Source organism: Myxocyprinus asiaticus, chromosome 13 (genome assembly GCF_019703515.2).
Source record: "Myxocyprinus asiaticus isolate MX2 ecotype Aquarium Trade chromosome 13, UBuf_Myxa_2, whole genome shotgun sequence".
NCBI classification, from domain to species: Eukaryota; Metazoa; Chordata; class Actinopteri; order Cypriniformes; family Catostomidae; genus Myxocyprinus; species Myxocyprinus asiaticus.
This window is the reverse complement of record NC_059356.1, coordinates 45312804-45338557: the sequence shown is the minus strand read 5'-3', so window position 1 is coordinate 45338557 and position 25754 is coordinate 45312804. Positions and strand designations below refer to the sequence as shown.

The following is a 25754-nucleotide window of genomic DNA, read 5'->3' as shown; positions in this document are numbered from 1 at the left end:
ATTTGTTTACCTGTGTGAGGCAGTATGGAGAGTACATGTTTATTTTTCTGATGCGTTATTGAATGGACGTGTTGCGCTGGGTCCCGCTCGCTCACTCCATGCTGCTGTAACTCCGCCTAAAGCGCTTCAAAGTGAAAGCTTGCACAAAGTTTTACGAAGAGAAAACTTTCTCTCTCTCTCTCTCTCCCTCCCTCTTGAACACTGTTTCTCTCTCTCCCGCTCTCTGTCTCTCTCTCTCTCTCTTCCCTCTGACTGAACAAACGTCTTATCTGTCTGTCCAATGCGTCTTATGAGTCACTCAGCTTTGAGTGTAAATGCTTGGATGGTTATGAGAAGGTACGATTTTGATAGTATGGTATAGTATAGTATTATAAAGTATTATTATATAGAATAGAATGAAACAGTATAGTATTGTATAATGTGGTATTGTATAGCACAGAATAAAACAGTATAGTATAGTATTGTATAGAATAAAACAGTAAGCTGTAGTATAGTATATTGTAGCATAGCATAGCACAGTATAGTAAAATATATAACAGTATAGTATAATATAGTGTAGTATTGTATAGAATAGAATAAAAGAGTATAGTATAGTGTAGTATAGAATAAAACAGTATAGTATAGAATAATATAGTATTGTATATACTATAATATAATAAAACAGTATATTGTAGTATAATAAAGAATATTATAGAACAGAATAAAACAGTATAGAATAGTATTATATAGTATAGTACAGAACAGAATAAAACAGTATACTGTAGTATAGTATAGTATACTATAGTATAGTGTAGCATAGCACAGTATAGCACAGTATAGCATAATATATAACAGTATAGTATAATATAGTGTAGTATAGAATAGAATAGAACAAAATAGTATAGCATAGTATAGTGTAGTATAGAATAAAACAGTATATAGTATAATATAGTATTTTATAGAATATAATAAAACAGAATATTGTAGTATAATAAAGAATAGTATAGGATAGAATATAACAGTATAGAATAGTATTGTATAATATAGTATAGTACAGAACAGAATAAAACAGTATACTGTAGTATAGTATAGTATAGTATAGTATAGTATAGTATAGTATAGTAGGTTTTACATGGCAAAAAGTGAACATATGCAGCAATTTCTATCTGATCTGTCTCTGAAAATTACATTGTTAGTGTAACCTAATTTAGTCAAGCTGATTTAGTCAGAGTAAATTATATTTTTGACTTGATTAAAAGTATAATTCTTTCAGCTAATTAAGATATTAAAACAAAGCACATTTTATAGCATAATATACTTTAGTATAGTATAGTATAGTATAGTATAGTATAGTAGCCCTTACATGGTAAAAGATGGAAATATGAAGCTATTTCTACCTGATCTGTCCCTACTAGTACTTTTGTTAGTGTAAACTAATTTAGTCAGGTTGCTTCAGTCATATTAAATAAAAATTTTCATAAAAATAGTTCATTTGGATGTTACCACATTAAGCACATTTTACAAAAAATATGCAGCTATTTCTATTTGATCTGTCCCTTAAAATTACTTTTGTTAGTGTCATTTAATTTGGTCAAGTTTATTCAGTTATATTAACTTATACTTTTTACTTGAATAAAACCAGTTAATTTAGATGTTACTACCTGAAGCACATTTTAGGTTGCCTGATATTTTTATAGTAGGTCTGTAGTATAGTATACATAGTTAAAAGTAAATATATTCAGCTGTTTCTACCTGATCTGTCCTTCAAAATGTACTTTTATTAATGTAACCTAATTTAGTCAGGTTGATTCAGTAAAATTAAAATGTATTTTGACTTGAATAAAACCAGCTAATTTAGATGTTACTACATGAAGCACATTTTAGGTAGCCTGATATTTTTATAGTATAGTATAGTATAGTATATTATAGTATAGTATAGTATAGTATAGTATAGTATAGTATAGTATAGTATAGTGTAGTATAGTATTATATGGATTAGAATGAAATAGTATAGTATAGTTTAATGTGGTATTGTATAGCACAGAATAAAATAGTATAGTATAGTATAGTATAGCACAGAATAAAACAGTATAGTATAGGACAGTATAGCATAGAATAGAAAAAACAGTATAGTATAGCATAATATAGTATAGAATGAAACAGTATAGTATAGAATAGAATAAAACAGCAAACTGTACTATAGTGTAGTGTAGTATAGTATAGCATAGCATAGTATAGTATAATATATAACAGTATATTATAATATAGTGTAGTATTGTATAGAACAGAAGTGTATAGCATAGTATAGTATAGTGTTGTATAGAATAATATATTATAGTATAATATAGTGTAGCATAGAATAGAATAAAACAGTATAGTATAGAATAATATAGTATTGTATAGAATATAATAAAACAGAATATTGTAGTATAATAAATAATAGTATAGAACAGAATAAAACAGTATTATAGTACAGTAAAAAGTGAAAAGCTACAATATTTCTACTTGATCTATCCTTTAAAATGACTTTTGTTAATGTCATTTAATTTGTTCAAGTTTATTCAGTTATATTAACTTATACTTTTTACTTTTATTAAACCAGTTAATTTATATGTTACCATATGAAGTTACTATATTAAATATTTTTATGGCACACTATAGTATAGTCAGTTTAACCAGGATTCATGGCATACAAATGTTTATATAATGTTGGGTAATATTTATAATAACTTTCATTAATAATAATTCATTGCCAAACATTATATTTAACAAAGCGTATTCATTCAAATATGAATCTTGGCACTTTGAAAATATATGAATAAAAGTTGTGTTTTTGACTATTTGAATGTAAATTGATTAATGGTATATTAAACATTATATAATTATTGTTTTATATAATTATGTTTGTTAATGTAATTAATAAAGGTCAATATGAAGTGTTACCATGCTGATGTTATACTGTATATAATTTTATTAACAAACTACGTGTGCTGCATACAATGTACACTGACAAAAAACAATGTGTCTGTTTTTGACCACATAAATCTAAGAAAAGCACAAACAAGTGCTTTTTGAAAAATATAAGTAAAAAATATAAATATATTTAATTATGTCTTTAAATGACTGTCGCATGTAATTTACTTATTAGTGTATTAACTGTAAAGGACAAATGGAAAATCTGGACTACAACATGCACACACAGTGGTGGTAACGCTGTCCTGTTTCAAACTTCTAAATGAATGTGCTTTGCAAAAACATGAAAGGGGTGAGCATTGAGGAAAGAGCAGACGGTAAGAGTGGAGGTATAAAGTTTTGGAGCATGTCCTTGGGTGGGGATTTCTGGTGGGGGTGAAGTCATTGAGCAGGAGCGGAGCTGAAGACTGGATGTGCCACCGGAGGCCGGGAGATTTATGAGGCCCGACTGCCTGTGTAGCTCCACCGCAAGCCACTGCAGGGGAAACAAAGAGAACTCGGCACTGTGCGGCCAATTACAGCCCTCTGCCAGGGGAAACAGAGAGCTGGAGAAGGGAGGAAACTGGGGAACAGTAGAGCGCAGGACGACCACACAGGAAACACATACCTGAGTGAATCATCATTTGTCTTAAGATAACCGCCGGTTACCTTATATAACCCTTGACATGTCATGTGTATACAGTTGACAATAACATATCTAATGACAATTTTCAAGATCTTTGAAATCTTCAAACATCAGGATTTCAGGCTTAAATGTATATCATTTTAATACTTACTTTTTACTCACTCTTGTGTCATTCTGAGCCAGTTTATTCGTGAAGAATACTGAAAAACGCTACACTTTTTTCCATACAATGAAAGTGAATGTTCAGCCTAAAATACGGCCGTACATCTCCTTTTGTGTTTGTGAAGAAACTAGGGTGAACTATTCTTTTTAAAGGAATATTCTGGGTTTAATACAGGTTAAGCTCAATCGACTGCATTTGTGGCATAATGTTGATTAGCACAAACATGTATTTCGACTCGTTGCTTTTCTTTAAAAAAAAAAGTAAAAATTGAGGTTCCAGAGAGGAACTTACAATGGAAGTGAATGGGGCCAATCTATAAACATTAAAATACTCACTGTTTCAAAAGTATTGCCACAAGACGTAAACGATATGCATGTTAACATGATTTTAGTGTGGTAAAATCACTTACTAACCTTTTTGTGCAGAGTTATATCCAAATTTACAACTTCGTTGCCATGACGACGTAACGCTATAAACCCCAAAATCCTAAAACAACCGTAAAAACGAAGATTTAAACAACTTTACAGCTCAAATAATACACAAGCTTAAACAGAACAATTAATGCAAGTGCTTTTATAAAATTATAAGCCTCACATTTCTGTCTTTAAACCCTCCAAGAATTGGCCTCATTCACTTCCATTGTAAGTGCCTCACTGTAACCTCAATTTTTACTTTTTTTTTTAAAGTAGGGATGACTTTAAATTCTTTTTTGCGGTAATCAACATTTTGCCACAACTGGTCTTAAAGTTACTTAATAACAAATAACTTATTTTCAACATTAAGATTTCAGGTTCAGATTTAGAAATTTCACACAAAAATGAAGGTTCTGTTATCATTTACTTACCCTTATATCATTCATTCCATATGACTTTCATTTTTATGTGCAATAAAAAGGGGAATTTCTTAAGAATATTCTGACCGTTCTTTTCCATATAATGAATGTGAATGGTGACTGGTTAATATGAGGTCATAAAAAACTGCATGCATAATAATTATGAACTGGAAAATGTTAGTTTTATAGAATGTCACTCTGTTCGACTCTGTTTGTCACTGTACGTTCATTGAAATTTCATGTCAACCACTCATAGACCCATTATGTTACCAAATGAGGAGTGTATTTTTTTTTATTTTATTATTTATTTATTTTTTGGTAACTTGGTTCTTTTGAGGCTACTAAACTTATTACAAGTGCATGAAAGTAGATGGATTCAATGTTTAGGGAATTTCCCCTAATTTTCTACCCTTTGCCACCCCGAGATCCTGATCTGATGTGTAACAAAATGACACAAAACCAGTTCAAAGCCATGAAGTGAGACAAGGTTTTCCCTAAACTGAATACACTTCATAGAAACGCAATAACTCACGTACCACCTCTCAAGATGTGGCCCATATTTAGTGGTTTGAGTGGGTACAAGTGTACTCAACTAACACATGACAGAACCACACGCTAGGACTAAATCAGGAGCGGGTGGACATACTGTACACAGAGCAGTACATTAATATTTACTTGTATTCATTTGGCAGACCTTTTATCCAAAGCGACTTACAATTTTAACCAGTCTATGTGTTCCTGGGAATCAAACCCATGACCTTGGTTTTGCTACAGTAGTTGCTGGTGTTGCAATGCTCTACCAGTTCAGCTACAGGAACAAATTGCACATAGTTTACTGTGAAGCAAATGAAAGGTTTACTTTAAGGTTTTTATACTGAATGCTTATTTTTGTCATTAGTGTTACATGTGGTCTAGTTCAGTAGTTCTCAACTGGTTTTGCTTCATGACCCAGCTTTAATATTGGACATCAAGGTGCGACTCAACACAGTGCCGAAATTGTTTATCATATAAAACGAAACAAAAATGCACTTAAAATAAAAACATTCATATTTAGTAATATGTCCATTAAATGCCAACGTTATTACGAAATCGACATGTTGCTTCCGAATGTTCATGTACCCTGAAATCAACCTCATTCTGCTGAGTTACTGACATTTGCCAGTTCAGTACAAAAGCATACACCTTTCCCTCTGGCGCTACTGAGACCACATTGTGCAAGCAACCTCTGAGACATGGATTATGGTCCCATACAAACCAGGAAGTAATCACGTTCACATAAAAAATGGTGAGCACCATTCGTAGGATGCATTTTCACTGTAAAATGTAATTTTTAGGGTTGGGTTAGGTTTAGGGTTGGGGTTTGGGTTAGGGCATGTGGTTAATAAAACATGCATTCCTTTTGATTGCATTACATCATTTACAACTAAAAGTGCAACTCGCTTTTGGCGCCACTCTGTGGACATTTCACCTGGAAACGAGCTTACACGTGACCATATATTCAACACTTCCAGCTTTGGCCACTGGGGGCAGTGGTTTGAATTTCAGTAAGCACAGACAGATTTCAGCGATCTACTGTTGCCAAATTCACTGTAAGATCAGTCTGGAACTGCACAGGCTGAACAAATTTACTAACATGACATGAATTTTGGTTTCTAAATGTCTCTAGAATTTCTATCGTTTCATGCTTTCTGCAGCCAATAATTCACAGCACGAACATATTGTGGTTAGCACAAACCATGTTTATCCTCTATACTAATGAAACCGTATTTTGTATTTTTTTTTTTTACTTGCATACTTGTTCATGGTTTTTACAGATGAAGGCATTTAATGTGGCTTTAAACTTCTACCAAGAGACATACCGTCGAATTTAATTGGGCGCACAGCTTTTGACATCAACAAAAAATGATATGTAAAGCATTTGCATGTCACTACATATTTTTCATGTTTCAGAGTAATTGTCTCATTTATGAACACTGAAGCAAAAAGCACATTTTCAACTCATTTTAACATTCTTAAAGGGATAGTTGACCCAAAAATAATAATTTACTCACCCTTATCTTCTAAAAAGATTTTTAGAACAATTTCTCAGCTCTTTTGGTCCATACAATGCAAGTGAATGGGTGCCAAAATTTTGAAGCTCCAAAAATCACATAAGTCAGTATAAAAGTAATCCATATGACTAATGAGTGGTTAAATCCATGTCTTCTAAAGAGATATGATAGGTGTGGGTGAGAAACAGATCAATATTTAAGTCCTTTTTCCTATAAATTACCTTCCCTGCTCAGTCAATCTCCACTTTAACTTTCACATTCTTCTTCTTGTGTTTTTGGTGATTCACATTCTTCATGCATACACACCCTAATGAGCAGGGAGAAGAATTTCTAGCACAAATTTACTTAAATATTGATCTGTTTCTCACGCACACCTTTCATATCACTTCTGAAGACATGGATTAAAACACTGGAGTCATATGGATTTGTTTTGTGCTGCCTTTATGTGCTTTTTGAAGCGTAACATTTTTGGCACCCATTCACTTGCATTGTATGGACCTACAGAGCTGAAATATTCTTTTAAAAATCATACTTTGTGTTGTGCAGAAGAAAGAAAGTCATACACATCTGAGATGGCATGAGGGTGAGTAAATGATGAGAGAATTTTCATTTTTGGGTGAACTATCCCTTTAAGTCACATTAACTGAATTCTGAATAATGAAGCTTGTTCCTTTTTAGTTGAAGTAGCCTCCACTTTAGCTTTAACAAATTTGTCATGTTCCTTCAAGGTATGTATCAAATTATTAGTTGTGTGAAAAGTTTTAATGGTAGTTCCACCTCGTGAAATTCTAGCAGTTCAAAGTGTCCAAATACCAACTCCGCTGTTATTGTCACCTAATTCGAAGTAATTCCACACAAGAAACATTTTCTTTCACACACAGCACGAGTAGTAGGCTAATTGTCCAATGCATTTTCCACCAACTTTTGACAGGAAATAATTGGCCCTGATCATCAGGGCCAAACATTGGCCATAGTTTCTATTAGGTTAATAAATGTAAATAATTAGGTCTATAATTCTAATGACTAAGATGTCATGACAAAAGCTGTTTTATCAGTGTGAGCAATGAATATCCTGGTTTGTACATAAAATCAAAAAAGTAAAATAGTACAGGCCCTCAGTTTTTCTCTAAATTAACCTCAGGGACAACACAGAAAGACATATTCCTGATATCCAATATTTTACACCTCACCCCCTATTCAACCTTCCACCAATCACGTTTCACCATTTTCCCTCCATTTCTGCAAGTGTCTCCTGTGCCCTGAGACTTTGCTGGAGCAACCCAAATTTTTTCCAAAACGTTGGCAAAAGCGATCCACTGGAAACGAGGAGTAGAAAGCAGCTCCCAGCTCATTAACAGTCTCATTTTCAGTCATCCACTGACTCCCCTTCCCATCGCTCCATCTCTGAGTCCCACTCTTCTATTTTTATTGCCATTTTATTTCACTCCCATCACCGTAAATCCAGCGAGCTCGCTGGGTAGAATTTTAAAAGCTCTGCTTCTTTCAGCTTTGCGAAGCAGTATTTTTTTCTTTACCCTCATGTACACTTTTCACATTATAATTTTCATTTCCCACAAGAAATCAGCGCTCCGGTGGAGTTATGAGACTTTTTTTTTCTTCAGCTTTTTACTATGCATATGTGCATATGGAAATAATAAATGGTTATGTTCTGCAGTTGTGAATAATGGCTAGTGACTTGAAATTTATATCAACAATAACAGTAACAATGCTTAAGCAATAATGCAGTAATATGGAGGCATACCCTATAGGAATCAGATACTACGAAGCATTCTGGAATCCCAGGACCTCTGGACGGGTCTTCATTCACCATAAACGGTTCCGTGGCCTGAAAAATAATACAACAGTTAATGTGTTTATTGATTGTTAACATAAACATTGTGATTAGAATACTGTTGATACTTTAAATTCAGCCATTCACTCTAAAAGAAAAGATTCTTTAATGTTTTTTGCAGCACCTTTAAATTAGCAAAGAACCTTCACTATTTGGGGCAGGTGTCCAACCATTTTCAGGCAAAGGACCCATTGGTATGTAGAGAGACGGAGCAGGGACCCCCTTTGCATATTGAGTGTTGCTTTTTTATGCCTATCCAAACGTGTATGATACCATATTGTATGTACATATTTTATGATGCTTAAATTGCAACGCCATTTAAATAATTATTAAATTAAGTATAGCAGAGGTCTGCAACCTTTTTTGACCTGAAGTGCTATTTTTAATTTTCCTTTTTAATCACTGTGCCACACCCCCTCCAATAAATAAATAAATAAATAAATAGACAGATAGACCCTGTCCATGCATTATAAAAAAACTTTTATAAGGTTACTGATAGGCCTATACCTGGAGTCTTCATCTCATGTTACTGATCGATTTTATACCTACATTTCAAAATTACTGTTAATATCTGTAGGAATAAAACTTTGCAATGAGGAAAAAATGACTATATGCACCCTTAATTATGGTGATTTGACAGTTACCGTAAGTATACCCTATCGTAGCTTGATAAATGTGGATCTTCAGAATGTGGATGGACTAAAATACATACTCCTCTCTTGCCAGGGTCGTGTGAAAGTGAGGCGATCTTTTGTGTTCCGTGCCTACTACCGGGTCCTTGAGTAACTTATAATGTGCGAGTAAGGGCAGCCAAAGTTTCTGGTGCCCCCCTACGGAGTTGGTGCCCTAGACTGTGTAATATGCATATAGGGAGCAGTGGTACTGTCTCTCGCTTGCGTGCGAGTGGTTATTACGTGTGCTGGTGGTGGATCAAACAGTAATTTGCGAACTCCCTGTGGCACCACCTCATACCCCCTGTTGAACACCCTTGATTTAAGGTTCTTGAATTGGATTTATGATTCTTAGGAGATTTCTTCTATCTGATGATACATTATTGGTTCTACAGATCTGTGTATTGGTTAATGATTTCTTTAAAGCACCCAAACATAGATGGTTTTCTAAAGTACTAGAGAATATAAAGCCCATTTTTGGTTCTAACTGAAACCTTTGTTTTTACAATAAATCACAAAAATGCCATTTCTGCTTCTTTTAAGACATTCAGCCAATAAACAGAGCAAAAGAGGATTATGATTTCTTCAAAACCCCTAACCCTAAATTTCGACACGTAACTCATACAGTAACATACTATGGACATGAATGAATGATACCTCAAATCATGTGCCTCACTGAGGAGAGGAGTGCTCATTCTTTTCCAAGTGATCAGATTTACACTTTCTATGCCTAAGATGATAAAATGGGTGCAAAAATTCCATAGACTTACACTGAAGAAGATTCCCGAGCAGTGGTGTCTCAGGGTTATTATTTAGTGTGGGGCCAAACAATCACTTAACAATCAATTATTTGACCGATCTTTGAAACATTGACGAATAATTCCAAATCCTGTCTGTCATTTTGATAAAAAAGAAACAAGAAAAACATTTTAACCTAGTGCATTAGTTTTGACTTTACTCTTTGTCCCTCACATTCCCGTTGTGCATGTGCCCTGTTTATTCCCTGGCATTAATATGCGTATTAGATGCGTATTTACTGGCGCCATCATCATTTACACCTGGTATTGTGCGTCTCTTTTGTGTTAAGATTTTGAGTAGAGGGTATCTGATTTCATGATTGCATACATCAATCATTACTTCAGTGTGTTAATGTATGATAATAAAGCGCAAACTGCCTAATAAAAAGAAAACACAAAAAAGCAGCGCATCATTTCAGTCAGTTATGCATGCATTTAATAAGCGCAAACATGATGTTTAGAGCAGAATTGTCCACTATTTTAGTGGAGTAACTGTGTTAACTGAGCTTCACAGATGTGCTTCTCATGTTACACTTTATGTTCACATCAGGGACTATAAAGTTCTGTGAACTTGTGAATCGTTGAATGGTCGTTGCAAATGCGTATGACATTCTCCAGATCTCCGTTGATTAACTTTGAGGATGAAGGGCTAGCCCCACGCATAGCAAATGAGAACAATAAAATGGCTTTTACGCAACATACCTTAATAATACATTTATGAAAAGAATATATACTTTTTCTCGTATAATGGACATAAAACACATTTAAGTTGCGGACAATATATTATTTCTTAAAATAAATTCATGATGATGTCATGCAATTTGCACAACAGTGCCACCTCTTGTGGGGCTTAGCCCCACTTGCCCCTAATGTAGGCTGGTCCCGAGTCATATCAAGAGACCAGAATCTCATAAAGACTTTAAAATAGTGGAATAGAGGAGAATAGAGACCCCTACAATAAAGGTGTAGGCACATTGACTTGGACAAGTAAGTATACAACAGCAACCATTTAGAAACACCCTGGTAAACACCCACAACACTATGGCAACTGCATAGCAATGCACTAACAACCATCCAGAAAAACAAAAAGCCCCTGCATACTTCATATGGAATCGAAGAACAAACAGATGTGACGTAATTTAAAACAAAATCTGTGAAAACTAAGGTGTTTTTGCATTCATTTAGGTGGTTCGTAAAAGCTCGTAGGGGAGAACTTTCAGGAAAACCTCTTACCGGCTGCTAAAAACGTTTTTACTGCCATTGGTACATGTCGCCGGTAGGTGTGGCCTGGAGCTCCACCTGCTTTGAGGCTGACAATTAATTCCCATTCAGTCAGTTAAGACCAGTCAATATGAACACACTGGCATGAAGAGTTGTTAGAGAGGTGGTGCAAACTCCTACATCTTTACGATCATTATGATCAGTTTCATTATAAATTACAGTGTAAACGCCACATATTGTGGCCACATATGGCGTGTTAGCACATTAGCACTATGAATTAGCACTATGCATGCACAATATAAACATGACAAATTATTATCCACTGCAGATGTACTGTATTACTTTAAATCATCATTGACCAGTTAAACAGCTTCTTTTACTGATCTCATGTGAATTCTACTCACAGAATGAGGCATGAAGTCACTGATAACACATTTTAATCTCATATTAAATTATGTTTTACATGTAGTCTTGAACGTCCTCATAATGTATGTAAATGTTGCTATAAACGCCTCCCCAGCAGCGTAGCCCATGTCTGAATGTACGCAAACACACAGTATGTCAGCTGTCTCAAACTTATTTTTACCTCTGAATGAGGAACAAAGAAGAACACCTCCGTAAGTGTGCTGGGTCCTTAAGAACCACTTAGAATACCTAAGTAACCATACAGCAACACCCTGACAACTACCCACAGCACCCCAGCCACAACCACAAAGCAAAGTGCTAACAACCACTTAAAACACCTAAGCAACCATAGAAGCACCATGACAACCACCCACATTACCCTAGCAATCACATAACAATGTGCTTACAACCACTTAGACCACCTGAGCATCCATAGCAATCCCCTGGCAACCACCCACAACACTATGGCAACCACATAGCAATGCATTAACAACCATTCAGAACACCTAAGCAACCATTTCACAACGCCCTAACAACCACCCACAACACCCTAGCAACCACATAGCAACACACTGAGAACCACTTAGAACACCTAAGCAACACTTCAGCAAAGCCCAAGCAACCATGTAGCAACGCCCTATAAACCAAGCAGAACACCATAGCAACCACATAGCAACACACTAACAACCACTTAGAACACCTAAGCAAACATATAGCAACACCTGGCAACCACCCACAACACCCTAGCAAATACATAGCAACACAGTGAACTCCAAAGCAAACATATACTGTAGCAACACCCTATCAACCAACTACAACACCCTAGCAAATACATAGCAACACAGTGAACTCCTAAGCAAACATATACTGTAGCAACACCCTGGCAACCAACTACAACACCCTAGCAACTGCATAGCAATGGGCTAAGAACCACATAGAACACCTAAGCACCCATATAGTAATTACCTAACAACCACTTAGACACCCAAACAACCATGTAGCAGCGCCCTGGCAACCAAACAGAACACCATAGCAACACACTAACAACCACTTAGAATGCCTAAGCAACCATATAGCAACACCCTGGCAACCAAACAGAATACCATAGCAACCACATATCAACACACTAAAAACCACTTAGAACACTTAAGCCACCATATAGCAACACCTTGCAATCATCCACAACATCCTAGCAACAGCATAGCAAAGTACTAACAACCATTTAGAATACATACAGCAAGAAACTGTTTAGCAACACCCTGACAACCACCCATAACACCCAAGCAACCAATTAGCAACACACTAACAACCACTTAGAACACTTAAGGAAAAATATGCCAACGCCCTGGCAACCACCCACGACACCATAGCAACCACATAGCAACACAGTGACAACCCTTAAGAAATCCTTAGCAACCATATACTGTAGCAACACCCTAGCAACAAATTTCAACACCCTAGCAACCGCATAGTAACGTGCTAAGAACCACATAGAACACCAAGCAACCATTTAGTAATACTCTAACAACCACTTAGACAACCATGTAGCAATGCCCTGGCAACCAAACAGAGCACCATAGCAACCACAGAGCAACACACTAACAACCACTTAGAACACATAAGCAACCATATAACAACACCCTGGCAACCAAACAGAAAACCATAGCAACCACATATCAACATACAAACAACCAATTAGACACTTAAGCCATCATATAGCGACACCTGGAAACCACCCACAACACCCTAGCAAAAGCATAGCAATGTGCTAAAAACCATTTAGAATACCTACAGCAAGAATCCATTTAGCAACGCCCTGACAACCACCCACAACACCCTAGCAACCACATAGCAACACACTGGACGACCCCTTAGAACACCTAAGCAAACATATAGCAACCCCTTTCAACCAAACAGAACACCACAGCAACCACATAGAAACACACTAACAACCACTTAGAACACCTAAGCAACCATATAGCAACACCTGGAAATCATCCACAACACCCTAGCAACAGCATAGCAACGTGCTAACAATCACTTAGAACGCCTGAGCATCTATAGCAACACCTGGCAGCAACCCACAACACTATAGCAACCACATAGCAATGCACTAACAACCATTCAGAACACCTAAGCAACCATTTACAACACCCTAACAACCACCCACAACACCTTAGCAACCACATAGCAAGTTGAAGGAGGGACCCAAGTCATATCTAAAGACAAGAACATCATAGAGACTTGGAAATAGACTCTTTTGCTTTTTGCGCTAAAAAGCATTCAGAACACTTTAGCCATTGCATAATGCCTTGACAACCTGTAATAACAACCTAGCATCGTGGAGGCAAGTTTTGCATGGGCAAGCACCACTCACATTTTCTTCAGAAAATATCTTGACTAAATATAATATCTACTCTAAACACAACATATTCTGATCAAACTTTGTGCCGTTCATGTGCTATGTACATCTCCATGTGGCCTGTAATCAAACTCAGCAGGTTTCATACTGAGCTCAATGCAGCTCGACGTGCTGTGCACAGTAAGACCAGACTCTCCAAACTGGTTCCCATTCACAACGGCTGACTTCCCAGTATGTCCATGACTTATTTAGCACAAACCGCTCACACAGCGACTCTTTCTCCCTACACCGCCGCCAAGGTGGTTTGTTTTTTCTCAGAGTGTGGTGTCCATTCATCCAAGTTCATTTGTATGCTGGGGGAAACACTGACTGGGTCTGCAGAACTGAATGAGCCCCATTCCAGTTTATCCATTAGTGGGATAATGTTAAATCACACAGCAAAGCCGGGGGGCAAAAGCAAAGTCTGTTCACACAGCGGCATTATGGGGCAGGAGGGCTGTATCATTGTCTGATTTTTAAGAAATCTGTGATTAACTCGTATGCAAATATCAGATGCATGTAAAATGAAGATTATATGGCTCAGAAGTTGCTTTTTTATAGCTCAGGGGACTTAATGGAGTTCAAATTGAGATCTCAGACTTTTGATTGCAGACTTTGGTAGACTTTTTATTTGTATTTATTTATGTTTTTATTTTTATTTTTTTTATCCCCTTTTCTCCCCAATTTGGAATGCCCAATTCCCAATGCACTCTAAGTCCTCGTGATGGTGTAGTGACTCGCCTAAATCCAGGTGACAGAGGACGAATCTCAGTTGCCTCCACGTCTGAGACCGTCAATCCGCGCATCTTATCACATGACTTGTTAAGAGCATTACCGCGGAGACCTAGCGCATGTGGAGGCCCACGCTATTCTCCGTGGCATCCACGCACAACTCACCACATGCCCCACAGAGAGCGAGAACCACACATTATAGCGACCACGAGGAGGTTACCCCATGTGACTCTACCCTCCCTAGCAACCAGGCCAATTTGGTTGCTTAGAAGACCTGGCTGGAGTCATTCAGCATGCCCTGGATTCGAACTCGCGACTCCAGGGGTGGTAGTCAGCGTTAATACTCGCTGAGCTACCCAGGCCCCCTGTAGACATTTTTAAGATCTCTTCTGAAACTCTACAGCAGACACGTGCAATTACAGGGAGCAGCTTCTCAAGAGAAGGAGACTCTATCAAAACTCTCATTTGCTCTCCATTTAATCTTATTGCCATCTGTGTGAGAAACAACTGAGATACTACGGAGATCTCATTTGTGATTTTTTCTTTATTAATATAGCCAAGTGGAGAAATTTCATGCAATTTAACTCTAATCATATATTGGACGTGGCCCCTTTAAGAGATTTGCGACACCCGCTTTCCGGCACTCTCTCGTGCTAGAGACTTGAGAACTGGTATTGTGCAAGAGAGCTCCCGGTTTTTTCATTGGTTCAGAATTATTTGGGCAAATATAACATTTTACACAAATAATTCTCAAACAATGAACAAAACCAGGAGCTCTCTTGCACAACGTATCTTCTCACGTCTCTAACATGAGAGAGTGCCAGAAAGTGGGTGTCGCAAAACTCTTAAAGGGGCCACGTCCAATTTATGACTAGAGTTAAATTACATGAACTTTCTCCACTTGGCTACATTAAAATACTTCTGAAGACACACGGTTCAACCCTGAAAAGAAGCAAAGAGAATTCCAGCTGTCTTTAGGAATTATATACACATACTTTATTTCAATGCTGTTCAAATCCGAGCAAACTCTGGCACACACATTCCACAGATTAAATGTGTCTCTAAAATGCACTCTTATAAAAATACATGCAGCGCTAAAATAACAGACGCATAGATGTGTGTGCGCATACACACATCCACACACGCAATACTATAATAGATCCCAGACACTGGCTAACCATGATGTGGCTGCAACACCAGCTATTCATATCCACAGCAATGAAAGGCTGCATCTCTCTCTCTCTCTCTCTCTCTCTCTCTCTCTCAACACATCCATAATTCGATGGACCTGACTAAACAAACTGTCTAATCAAAACTAAGATGTAATTCAATCAAACTGTTAGTTTTTTCAGAATCCTTAATGGGATTGTAGTGTTTATATTCTCTCTAAATAGCAGAATATTAAAGAACAACTGTATTTTTTATTAATTAAAAAGTGTGGTGCTTGCCTGTGCAAAAAGTCACCAGGATGTTCTATGGGGTTTGTAGGGTGTTTTAAGAGGTTTTCATCACTGTGCTATGCGGTTGCTAGGGTGCCCTGGGTGGTTGCTAGGTGGTAACTGACTTAATTAAAAAATGCCCACTCCCAAGTCTTTGATATTCTTGCCCCTAGACATAGCTTGGGTGCCTCCTTCAGTGTAAGTTTCTGAGATTTTTTCATCCGGCATGCAAAACCGCAAGTTTAATCTCTTAGCAAAGTAATCGCACATCTCTCCACAACAAACCAAACAAATTCATCATTCATGTAGCAGAAACTGTGCAGGATGAATTATGTGCCAAAGTTTAATACTCAAGGCCAAAGTAATCTTCGGTTTTCCACGTGCCGGTAGACACGCAGATAGTCCACGTCTTCACGTGTTGTATGCCCATGGCATTGATTGTGCTAAAAAAGTATCACAAAGTAGTCATAGTGCGCATGTGTAATACACATCTGTATGGGCTTGTGGTCAACAGAGAATCAAGAGCACAATTTGTCACTTAATGGTAGGGTATACTTTGTTTTTCCATGTGCGTTACATTTGGCCCAAGGTCGAGCGCTCAGTCGTTCAGATTTTACTTACGAATGGACATGTTTGACGTCCAACGAACACTTAAAATGAATGTTGTTTTGGATCGCTCATTTCGAAAGTTTTTACATTGCTTCTTACGAAGATCTGAACCAGAATACAGTCCAGTGGCAATCAGATTCATCATGGCGCCACCCAGTGGTTGATCAGGATAACTGTGGGTACTCTTTGGAGCGCAAGCCCATATATACTGTATGCGTTCTACGTATGCATACTACGACTGCCTTGTGATTTGTTTTAGTAAATTCAACAGGAGGCACATGCGTAAACGATGGACACAGATGCTGACTTTCTGCGTGTAGGCCAAAGTATGCTACATCTTGCGCATACACATGACGCAAATGTCGTCATGCGCACAATTCACTCACAGCCCTGTATTTCTAGACATGCAGACAGACCGTGCTTGTTTGCGTTGTCTGCGCACGTGCCTGTTTTTGACTGTCCTATCACAAAGAATATCACAAAGCAGACGTAGTGTGCATGTGTCAAATACGTATATACGGCTTGCGTTCAAAAGCATATCCTGACCAACCATTGGGTGGCGCCATGATGATTCTGATTTCCGCTGAAATTTTTTCTGGTTCCGGTCTCCATAAGAAGCAATGCAAAAACTACCGAAATGAGCAATCCAGATGGACAACAAGAAACATTTTAAGTGTTAGTTGGACTAAAAATTTGTTAAACTAGTGTAGTTGTTGGCTGCCAGAACATCTCAAAGTAGTTAATGATATCAACATAACTAACCTTGGGCCATTGCTTCATATTATCTAACTACTCAGGTGAGGCACTGTCAAAAGACGGCCCTCATGACTCTGTAAAGTATCAGCATTATAGAGCCATTTTTTTCTATTTTTTTTTACATTAGAAAATATAATTTTTTACATTCTATTTTTGTTTAGAGAATTACAAATGTAATTCTCTAAACATCTCATTATCTGCTAAAAAACAGACACCGATGAGAGTGAAAACGGTTTAGACTGGAAAATGAAAATAATTCTGTTATGAATCATGGAACACTTTGCGTTCAGGAAAAAGGTGGATACTTTGAAAGGCTTAGAGTGCTAGACTGTGCACAAGACGTTTATCCTAGCCTTGTCTAGAAAAACTGGACTGCACGTGGACAGTCCGCGCGTACTGTGCTGATGACAAAAATTGCGTCACACAGAAAACCGAAGTAAACTTTGCTCTTTATGCACAGATGCACAGTATTGTTTTTTTCTCTGTCGTACTATACTTTATGTCAGTAATGCATTTCGTCATATAAGCAAATACACTGTATATTTATGTCCGTCAGCCTTTGTTAGTTTGTAAAAGTGTTTATATGGATAGATAGACAGGGTAGCCATAAACAAAGATGATGATTTAAGTCCTCTCTCACTCTTCCACCTGGTTTGCTTTGACACTTTAAAGTAGCATGGTTTGTTTGAGTCTCCACTGATTGTTTGATGTAGTTCCCTGTAGAACTGTCCCCCTTCTCCATCACTGTGGATGTTTATGGAGCATGGTATCAATTAAATATGCCACCCTTTTCTATATATACGCAGCATATGTCCCATCCATATGGACAGCCCTGAGCGAAACCAGTCCCTAGGCCTTTCATAATTAACTCTTGAGTATCAACAGAAACATATTTGCAGGCAAGCAATGGGAAGCCATATTCAAACTGTCCACTGATAGAAAGTTATGGGCCTGTTGTGTTTCATGTTTGCTGACTGGGGATCTCAAAGCTGCCCTTCTATGAAGATTCATAATAAACATTTGCTAGAATGTGAGAGATACAAGATATGCATCTCCTGATTTGGCAGATATACATAGGATACCATAGGAAAGTAAAATCACAAATGAGATCTCTTTAATATTCTCAGTTTTTTCTCCTAGACATCTATGAGATTAAATGGAGTGCAAATGGAGACTTTAATAATCTCCTGCTTCTCAGATTTTATTCCTACATGCAATACGACGTGTTTTCCGAAGATATCTAAAAAAATATCTTAAACTTTGCTCAGATTTGCCAAGATACCGAAGTCTATGATCAAAAATCAGAGCGTTCAACATGAACTCAAACATTTATCACTAGATTCTTTATCTTCTTTAATTCTTTAATATCTCAGTTGTTTCTCCTAGATGGTTATCAGATTAAATGGACAGCAAATGGAGACTTTAATTTAAGAGTTTCAGAAGAGATCTCAACAATATCTCAATCTGTGCTCAGATTTGTCTGCAATCAGAAGTCTAAATTGAACTGCAATAAAGCAAAAAGGTGATTAAACAATGACCAGTTACGGCATCTATAAATAAATAGTTTTCCTTATAAATTCATATAAATTCAATCCTGAAATCTTTTGCCTGATCCCATAAAATTACATGACCATTGCAGCATTTTTGCAATACAAAATGACGTGCTTCATTACATGTTTCACTGCAGATTCTCAGTGAAATGTCCAGCGGGATAAGCCAAACATGAGTGAAATAGTGTCGTAATCAGACAAGGTTTTAATGCGAATGTTAGATGGAGGTTTAAATCAGTAAATCGTACCTCCCTAACCTAAACTTTAACTTAAACCTAACCAATAGTGTCCTAAAAGCAAATGAGAGGTAAACATCCTTACCATAAACCAACACCTAAACTAACCGATAGTGTCGTAAAAGCAAACACAATATGAAGAGCTAATTTTCTGAAGCAAACACATCATTTCATGTTGCTTTTATGACAATTTCTTCTCATGTCAGCTTACGTGTTTGGTGGGGCTCAAACCGCGCTCTGTCAAGAGTGAAGTCCGACACTTTATCAGGTGAGCTACTGCACAAGCTAATCACAGTTGACAATGTGTGAAATGTCGGTGGGTCTGTAATTCAAGCGGTAAAATGTATCGCTTTTTATATCATAACATAGCACTATGTGAGTAACAGTGCGAAAATTAGTGTTTATAAAGTCATAATCAATCATTGTACTTGTTGTTGTAGTGCCTCTAGTGTTCATTTCACCAGGAAACTGCAGCAAAACATAGAACGCGGCATATAAAACTCAGTTTGAAAAAAAATTGTTATAGTAATGTTCATTCTATGAGTCTGTTGCAAATCTTACACAAAAACAACCATTATTAACACAGTCATTACTGTTTTCACTACTTTCTCTTTTACCTGAATGCTAAATCCAAACTCTTATGTGTTCACAGACAGAGTTGGGAGGGTTACTTCTGAAATGTATTCCACTACAGAATACAGAATACATGCTGTAAAATGTAATTTGTAATGTATTCCGTTAGATTACTCAAGGTCAGTAACGTATTCGAAATACTTTGGATTACTTCTTCAGCACTGGTAGATTTTGTCACTTGTTTTGACTATAAAAACTCTGCCAGTACAGTAAGACTAAATACACATGTTAAAAATACATTCTCTGAAATACCCAATATCTTATGCAGTGTTGTTTCTAAAACAAGATAAATCAAATTGATCTTGTTTTAAGAATTTTTAGATATTTTTACAGGAAAACAATACAAATATTATTATCAAGAATACAATTTTTGCCCTAATATCAAAGGTCTTACTAGAAAAAAAAGAAATTATGATCCAACGTGAATTTTCTTGATAGAAAAATATGACCATGCCTGGTAACGTGCATGTAAAATGGCTAGAAATAGCATTTTAGCTTAGTGTAAAGCTGACAATTTACACAAGGTTATTTCTATTTCTTCTGCTCCAAACTTACTTCAAACTTACTTCTCTGTCTGCTCGTATGAATGTAACACATCATAAGAAAGTGTTTCACCGCTGTTCAAATGCACTTTGGATCGCATCATTTATACGTATAAATGTTTTCCATCTGAAAGGACTAAATATTAAATGAAACAAATGACAATAAAATGCAAAGTAATCTCTTCAGTAATCAAAATACTTTTTGAATGTAACTGTATTCTAATTACCAATGATTTAAATTGTAACTGTAGTGGAATACAGTTACTTACATTTTGTATTTTAAATACGTATTCCCGTTACATGTATTCTGTTACTCCCCAACCCTGTTCACAGATAAGACAAAATGACTGTCAACAGAATTTCTACATAAGTGTTCGTGCTCTACAATCCCAGGTAACACAGCAGACACATCAAAGCTGAGGGAGGGAGGGGGATTTGTTTTTTTAAAAGCGGTGGGGGGAATAAAATATATGAGAGCAGAAATGTATGCCGTGTGAACGCTTGCCAGATCCACTTCAGGGAGAAATGCTGGAAAAATGTGATATTTCATACCTCCATCTCTAGAGGAGTGTGAGAGGCAGAAATGAGCGGGAAACAGGAGTAATAATGAAGCCAAGGAGGAGGGAGGCCTGTCACACTGCTTATTGTTTGTTTTCAGAACTGTTTGGGCACTTAACATTTAATTCTGTCGACACTGGCACTGCAGCCGACACTGGCATCCCCCCCACAGTAATGTAAAAACCAGCCTGATCTCATGAACATTGCGTGACCATGGCAACATTTTTGCTAAACAAAATTACGCACTTCATTACTCGTTTGGCTGCAGTTTCCCAGTGAAACGTCCAGCAGGGGGGCGCCAAAAGCGAGTGAAATGGTGTCGTAATCAGACGCATTTTTTAAGGTGAATATTAGATGGAGGTTTAATGAATAAAACGTACCTACCTATCCTAAAACTTTAACCTAAACCTAACCAGTAGTGTCCAAAAAGCAAATAAGAGTTAAACAAAACAACCATCCTTACTCTTAACCAATGCATAAATCTAACCGATAATGTCCAAAAACAAAATGTGAAATGAAAAGCACATTTTCTGAAGCAACCAAGTCATTTTGTGTCACTTCTATGACACTTACGTCTCATGTGTCAGTTTGCGTGCTTGGCTGGTCTCGAATTGCAGTCTTCCGAATTGAAATACTAACACTCTATCAGGTGAGCTCCTGCACAAGCTAATTATGTTGGAATAAGTGTGTAAATGTTGGTGGGTCTGTAATACAAGCGTTAAAATTTGTCTTTTTTCAATTGATTTGTTACAGAAAAAGTGTTTCAACATCATAACATAGCAGTGTGAGAGAAACAGAGCGAAAAATAAGTGTTTATAAAGTCATAAGCAGCCATCGTACTTGTGATTTGTGTGAAAGTGAATAAAATGCACAGTTGATGTCACGCCTCGCTCCTGTTAATTTTACCAGGAAACTGCAGCGAAACTTTGAATGCTGCTGCATGTAAGTAAGTCAGTTTGCAAAAATGTTGTTATAGCAATGTTCTTTCTATTAGATTAGGTTGGCAAAAACACGTTAAATACGTTAAAGCCAAGCGCTCGTGTCTGTGTTCATGTACTTACGTAAACTATGTTTCTGGCATAAGGTCAGAGAGATGTAACAGAAGTTGCCCCCGCGATGCTGGTTGTTTTGTGTGTGGTTGCCAAGGCATTGCTATGTGGTTGCTAGGGTGTTCTGGGTGGTTACTTATTTGCCCAAGTCAAAAGAGCCCACCCGGTGGTTGTCCTGGTTCCTACATATTGTATGGCTTTGGACTCTCCTCCAATGTAAGGATTTTTTTCACCAGTTTTATTGTCTATTTGGTAGAAACAGTGGCAGATTTAGGCATGGGCGGCAAATTCTGCCCAACTCTCCTTTGTGTTTCATCAAAGAAAAAAAAGTCATACAGGTTTGAAGTTACTGAATTACTGATGAAAAAATGTACATTTTCGGGTTAACTATCCCTTTAAGCATAAATAGTTTGATTGACACAACTTTTGCAGGCCAACAATAGTGTAAGCTGTCAGTTTTTTTTTTTTTAACTATCTAACTTCATATCTTTGTTTGTTGTTTGGGAGCTTAATTAAATGCAGTTTTTTAAGAGAAGACGTTAATCCCTTGTGGAGTCAGCTTTGAATAGATTCCCTCATTTCCTTCTGAAGTGGCCTATTTGGGTCGGTGCCATTTAAGAGAGCGGGTAAACAAATAATTATCCGCATTAATGTGCTGATATTTTGGCCCATCTGGAAATCATCAACAATTTCAAACCTATATTGCATCAGCCGTACAATCAAAAGTAATCTGGATTCCGATACCAGTCGACTCCAAAGTGGGAGAGAACTGAAAACTATGTTTGCGATGAGTTGAAAATAAAGAAGGCAGATGCATAAATTAGCTGAATGTTTAGATTCTGAAATGAGGACACCTGGGTAATCTGCTTTAGTTGATAGCCAATTGCTTGATGTCTCCTCAGATCAGCAGGCTTATTCTGGACTGTCTGGTGAAAAGTAAAAAACCAAGTTAGCAGAGGTTGGAGCTGAGATAACACTGACCAGATGTTCTTTCTTGAAGATCCCAACATTCAGCCAATATTATAGTAAAATGCAAGAGTGTTGTGATCTTTAGTTTTTCCATTCTAAATAGTTGCACGTGTGGGAGCTGTGGTGCAGTAATACACATGCTCTTGACATACAGACAGCTGTTGGCTCACTGGGACCCAGGTTTGAATCGGGCCTGCAATGGGTCTTGATCCTGTTTCTCCTTCAAGTTATATCTTTCTCCTGAATCCTATAATTAACATTCTAAAAATCTAAATTTAATTAAAAAATTATTTATAATCTTATATAAATAAATTGCTGTAATGCAGCAGCACTTCACAATAAAATCTGCAAATGAGATGGCAAAGAAAAGTGTCCAAATACTTTTAAGATTGTATTTATGACCTTTTTATTTTATTTATTATATTTTTAATAACATCTGTATCTCTTTTATCTAGTCATTAATTACTGGTTTATGTGTAATATTCTTTATGCAATATTTGGTCAAAATTCACTAAAATATTTTAAAACCAGCAGTGCTTCATCCACAGAGGTACAGCTTTTGTTAAATGCCCAAATGGTCACGTTATCGCTAGGTGCCGATAATCTCAAAATGGTCAAATATCGGCCTAGCCGTTGGATATGTCACTAATTGTTATTATTACTTTTATATTTATTATTTAAAAGTGACTGGGTTTTGGATTGGGACAGTTTGAAAAAAGATAACTTTATGCAAGCAAATTAAATAAAAACGCAAATACAGTGCAGCATCATTTGTTTGCAGATGCCATATGGTATGATATTTTGTTTTCTAATGACATTCAACCATTGTCGGAAATGTACTTTTTTATTAAGGGGCAAATTTAGCCCTGGAAATGATTTTCAGGGGCAGCATTTTCTTCATGTTCAATGTAGAAGTTCAGTTTTTTCTTGAAAATCAGATACAGAAAACAGATACAGGTATAACAGCAACAATCACTACAGTGCCTGTGGAGCCACTAAACCTATATAATGTTATGAAATATTTAAAATATTAAATAAAAGGTAAAATGCAAAGAAATTCACTACAAGGGCATTCACTCCAAAAATAAATAAATAAAATAAAATAAAAAAAATAAAAAATAAAAACAAATATATATATATATATAATAAAAAAATTTTTACTTTCACCGTTGTCAGTTTTACCTAATCCTCCCATGTTCATATTACTCAAAAAACTCATGTAACCAAAGGAACTTAATTTAACTGAGTTGAGTTCATTCATCTAATAAAAAAAACCATGACTTGTCAGCTTTACTTAATCCATTTGTGTTGGGACAACATGAACATTTTTTGTTTGGTTAACTGAAACTGGGCACAGAATTTCCAATTCCCAGCACGCTTTGCATGGGACTCGACAGGGAGAGTAAATGTTTAAATAAAATGTTATTTTATGTGTCTTTGTGCAAGAAGAATATTAAGGGGAGACGTGTTAATGCTTAACGTTTTGTTATGTTGAGATTTAGAAGAATTTCTGCTATGTTAGTTTTGGGGGTTACCATCATGATGAAGAGTGAAGCTTGAGCCTGCGTTGATGATGACCAATGCATTTTTAGTTTTTTGCATATTGCTTTTTCCATTGAGCAATTGCTGTGCTAACCGAGGTATAATGAATAAATTGCACTCATTACTGCTTCCCACGTGCATGTATTTAGCATGATAGCAATTCCTGTCACTAGCAAGCATATCGCTAGCATGTCATCATTTTAATTATTTTGGCACGTCAAATAGTTGGGTCTACTTGATTCGGGTAGGTTCCATCGGCTTGAAGCATTAAAACTTGTAGTTTAAATTACATGGTTGTTTTAATTTAAAGGAATTGTTCACCCAAAAATGAAAATTCTCTCATCATTATCTCACCCTCATGCCATCAGCTGTGTATGACATTCTTTCTTCTGCAGAACACAAATGTGTTCAAAAATATTTCAGCTCTGTAGGTCCATACAATGCAAGTGAAAATCACTTCATTTTCAAATAGCTCCAAAAATCACATAAAGGAAACATAAACGTAATCCATAAGACTCCAGTGGTTAAATCTATGTTTTTAGAAGTGATATAATCGCTGTGGGTGATTAACAGAAGGATATTTAAGTAAGTTTTTCTCTAAATCTCCACTTTAACTTTCACATTCAAATGTGAAAGTGAAACTAAACAGGCACCACATGTGACTTTCAGATGTAAAAGTGAAAGTGAAGATTTAGAGTGAAATGTGACTTAAATTTTCATCTGTTTCTCACCCTCAGCTATTATATTGCTTCTGAAGATATCGATTTAAACACTGGAGTCTTCTGGATTACTGTTATGTTTCCTTTATGTGATTTTTGAGCTACAATGGTCTGATCACCATTCACTTGCATTGTATGGACCTACAGAGCTGAGATATTCCTCTAAAATCTTCGTTTGTGTTCTGCTGCAGAAAGAAAGTCATACACATCTGGGATGGCATGAGGGTGAGTAAGTGATGAGAGAATTTTCATTTTTGGGTGAACTATTACTTTAAGGAAACTCATTTTAAACATGTTGAAAGGCTGTCCATAATTAAATCAAATTCAGCCAAAGAGTTATTTGTTGAGTGTTCTTGCCCCCATGTGTTTAATGTATGGGGCATTCTTATTACTTTATGTGGCATTTTTGCCCCCAACTCTGGTTAATTTCTGCCCTTACATTAAACATTT

The 25754-nt window shown here is 36.5% G+C and overlaps 1 protein-coding gene across 13 annotated transcripts in view; it reads right to left on the bottom strand.

Annotated features, from left to right (window-relative positions):
- Positions 1–25754, bottom strand: part of LOC127450234 (nuclear factor 1 X-type-like) — a 230954-nt gene that overhangs the window by 188747 nt on the left and 16453 nt on the right. For 12 of the 13 annotated variants that reach the window (XM_051714155.1, XM_051714156.1, XM_051714158.1 and 9 more), the window contains exon 2: positions 8386–8469. In XM_051714155.1, the coding sequence (XP_051570115.1) occupies positions 8386–8469 (84 nt within the window). Of the gene's footprint in view, positions 1–10; positions 295–8385; positions 8470–25754 lie in introns of those variants that run through there. The other variant, XM_051714166.1, reaches the window with a different exon arrangement.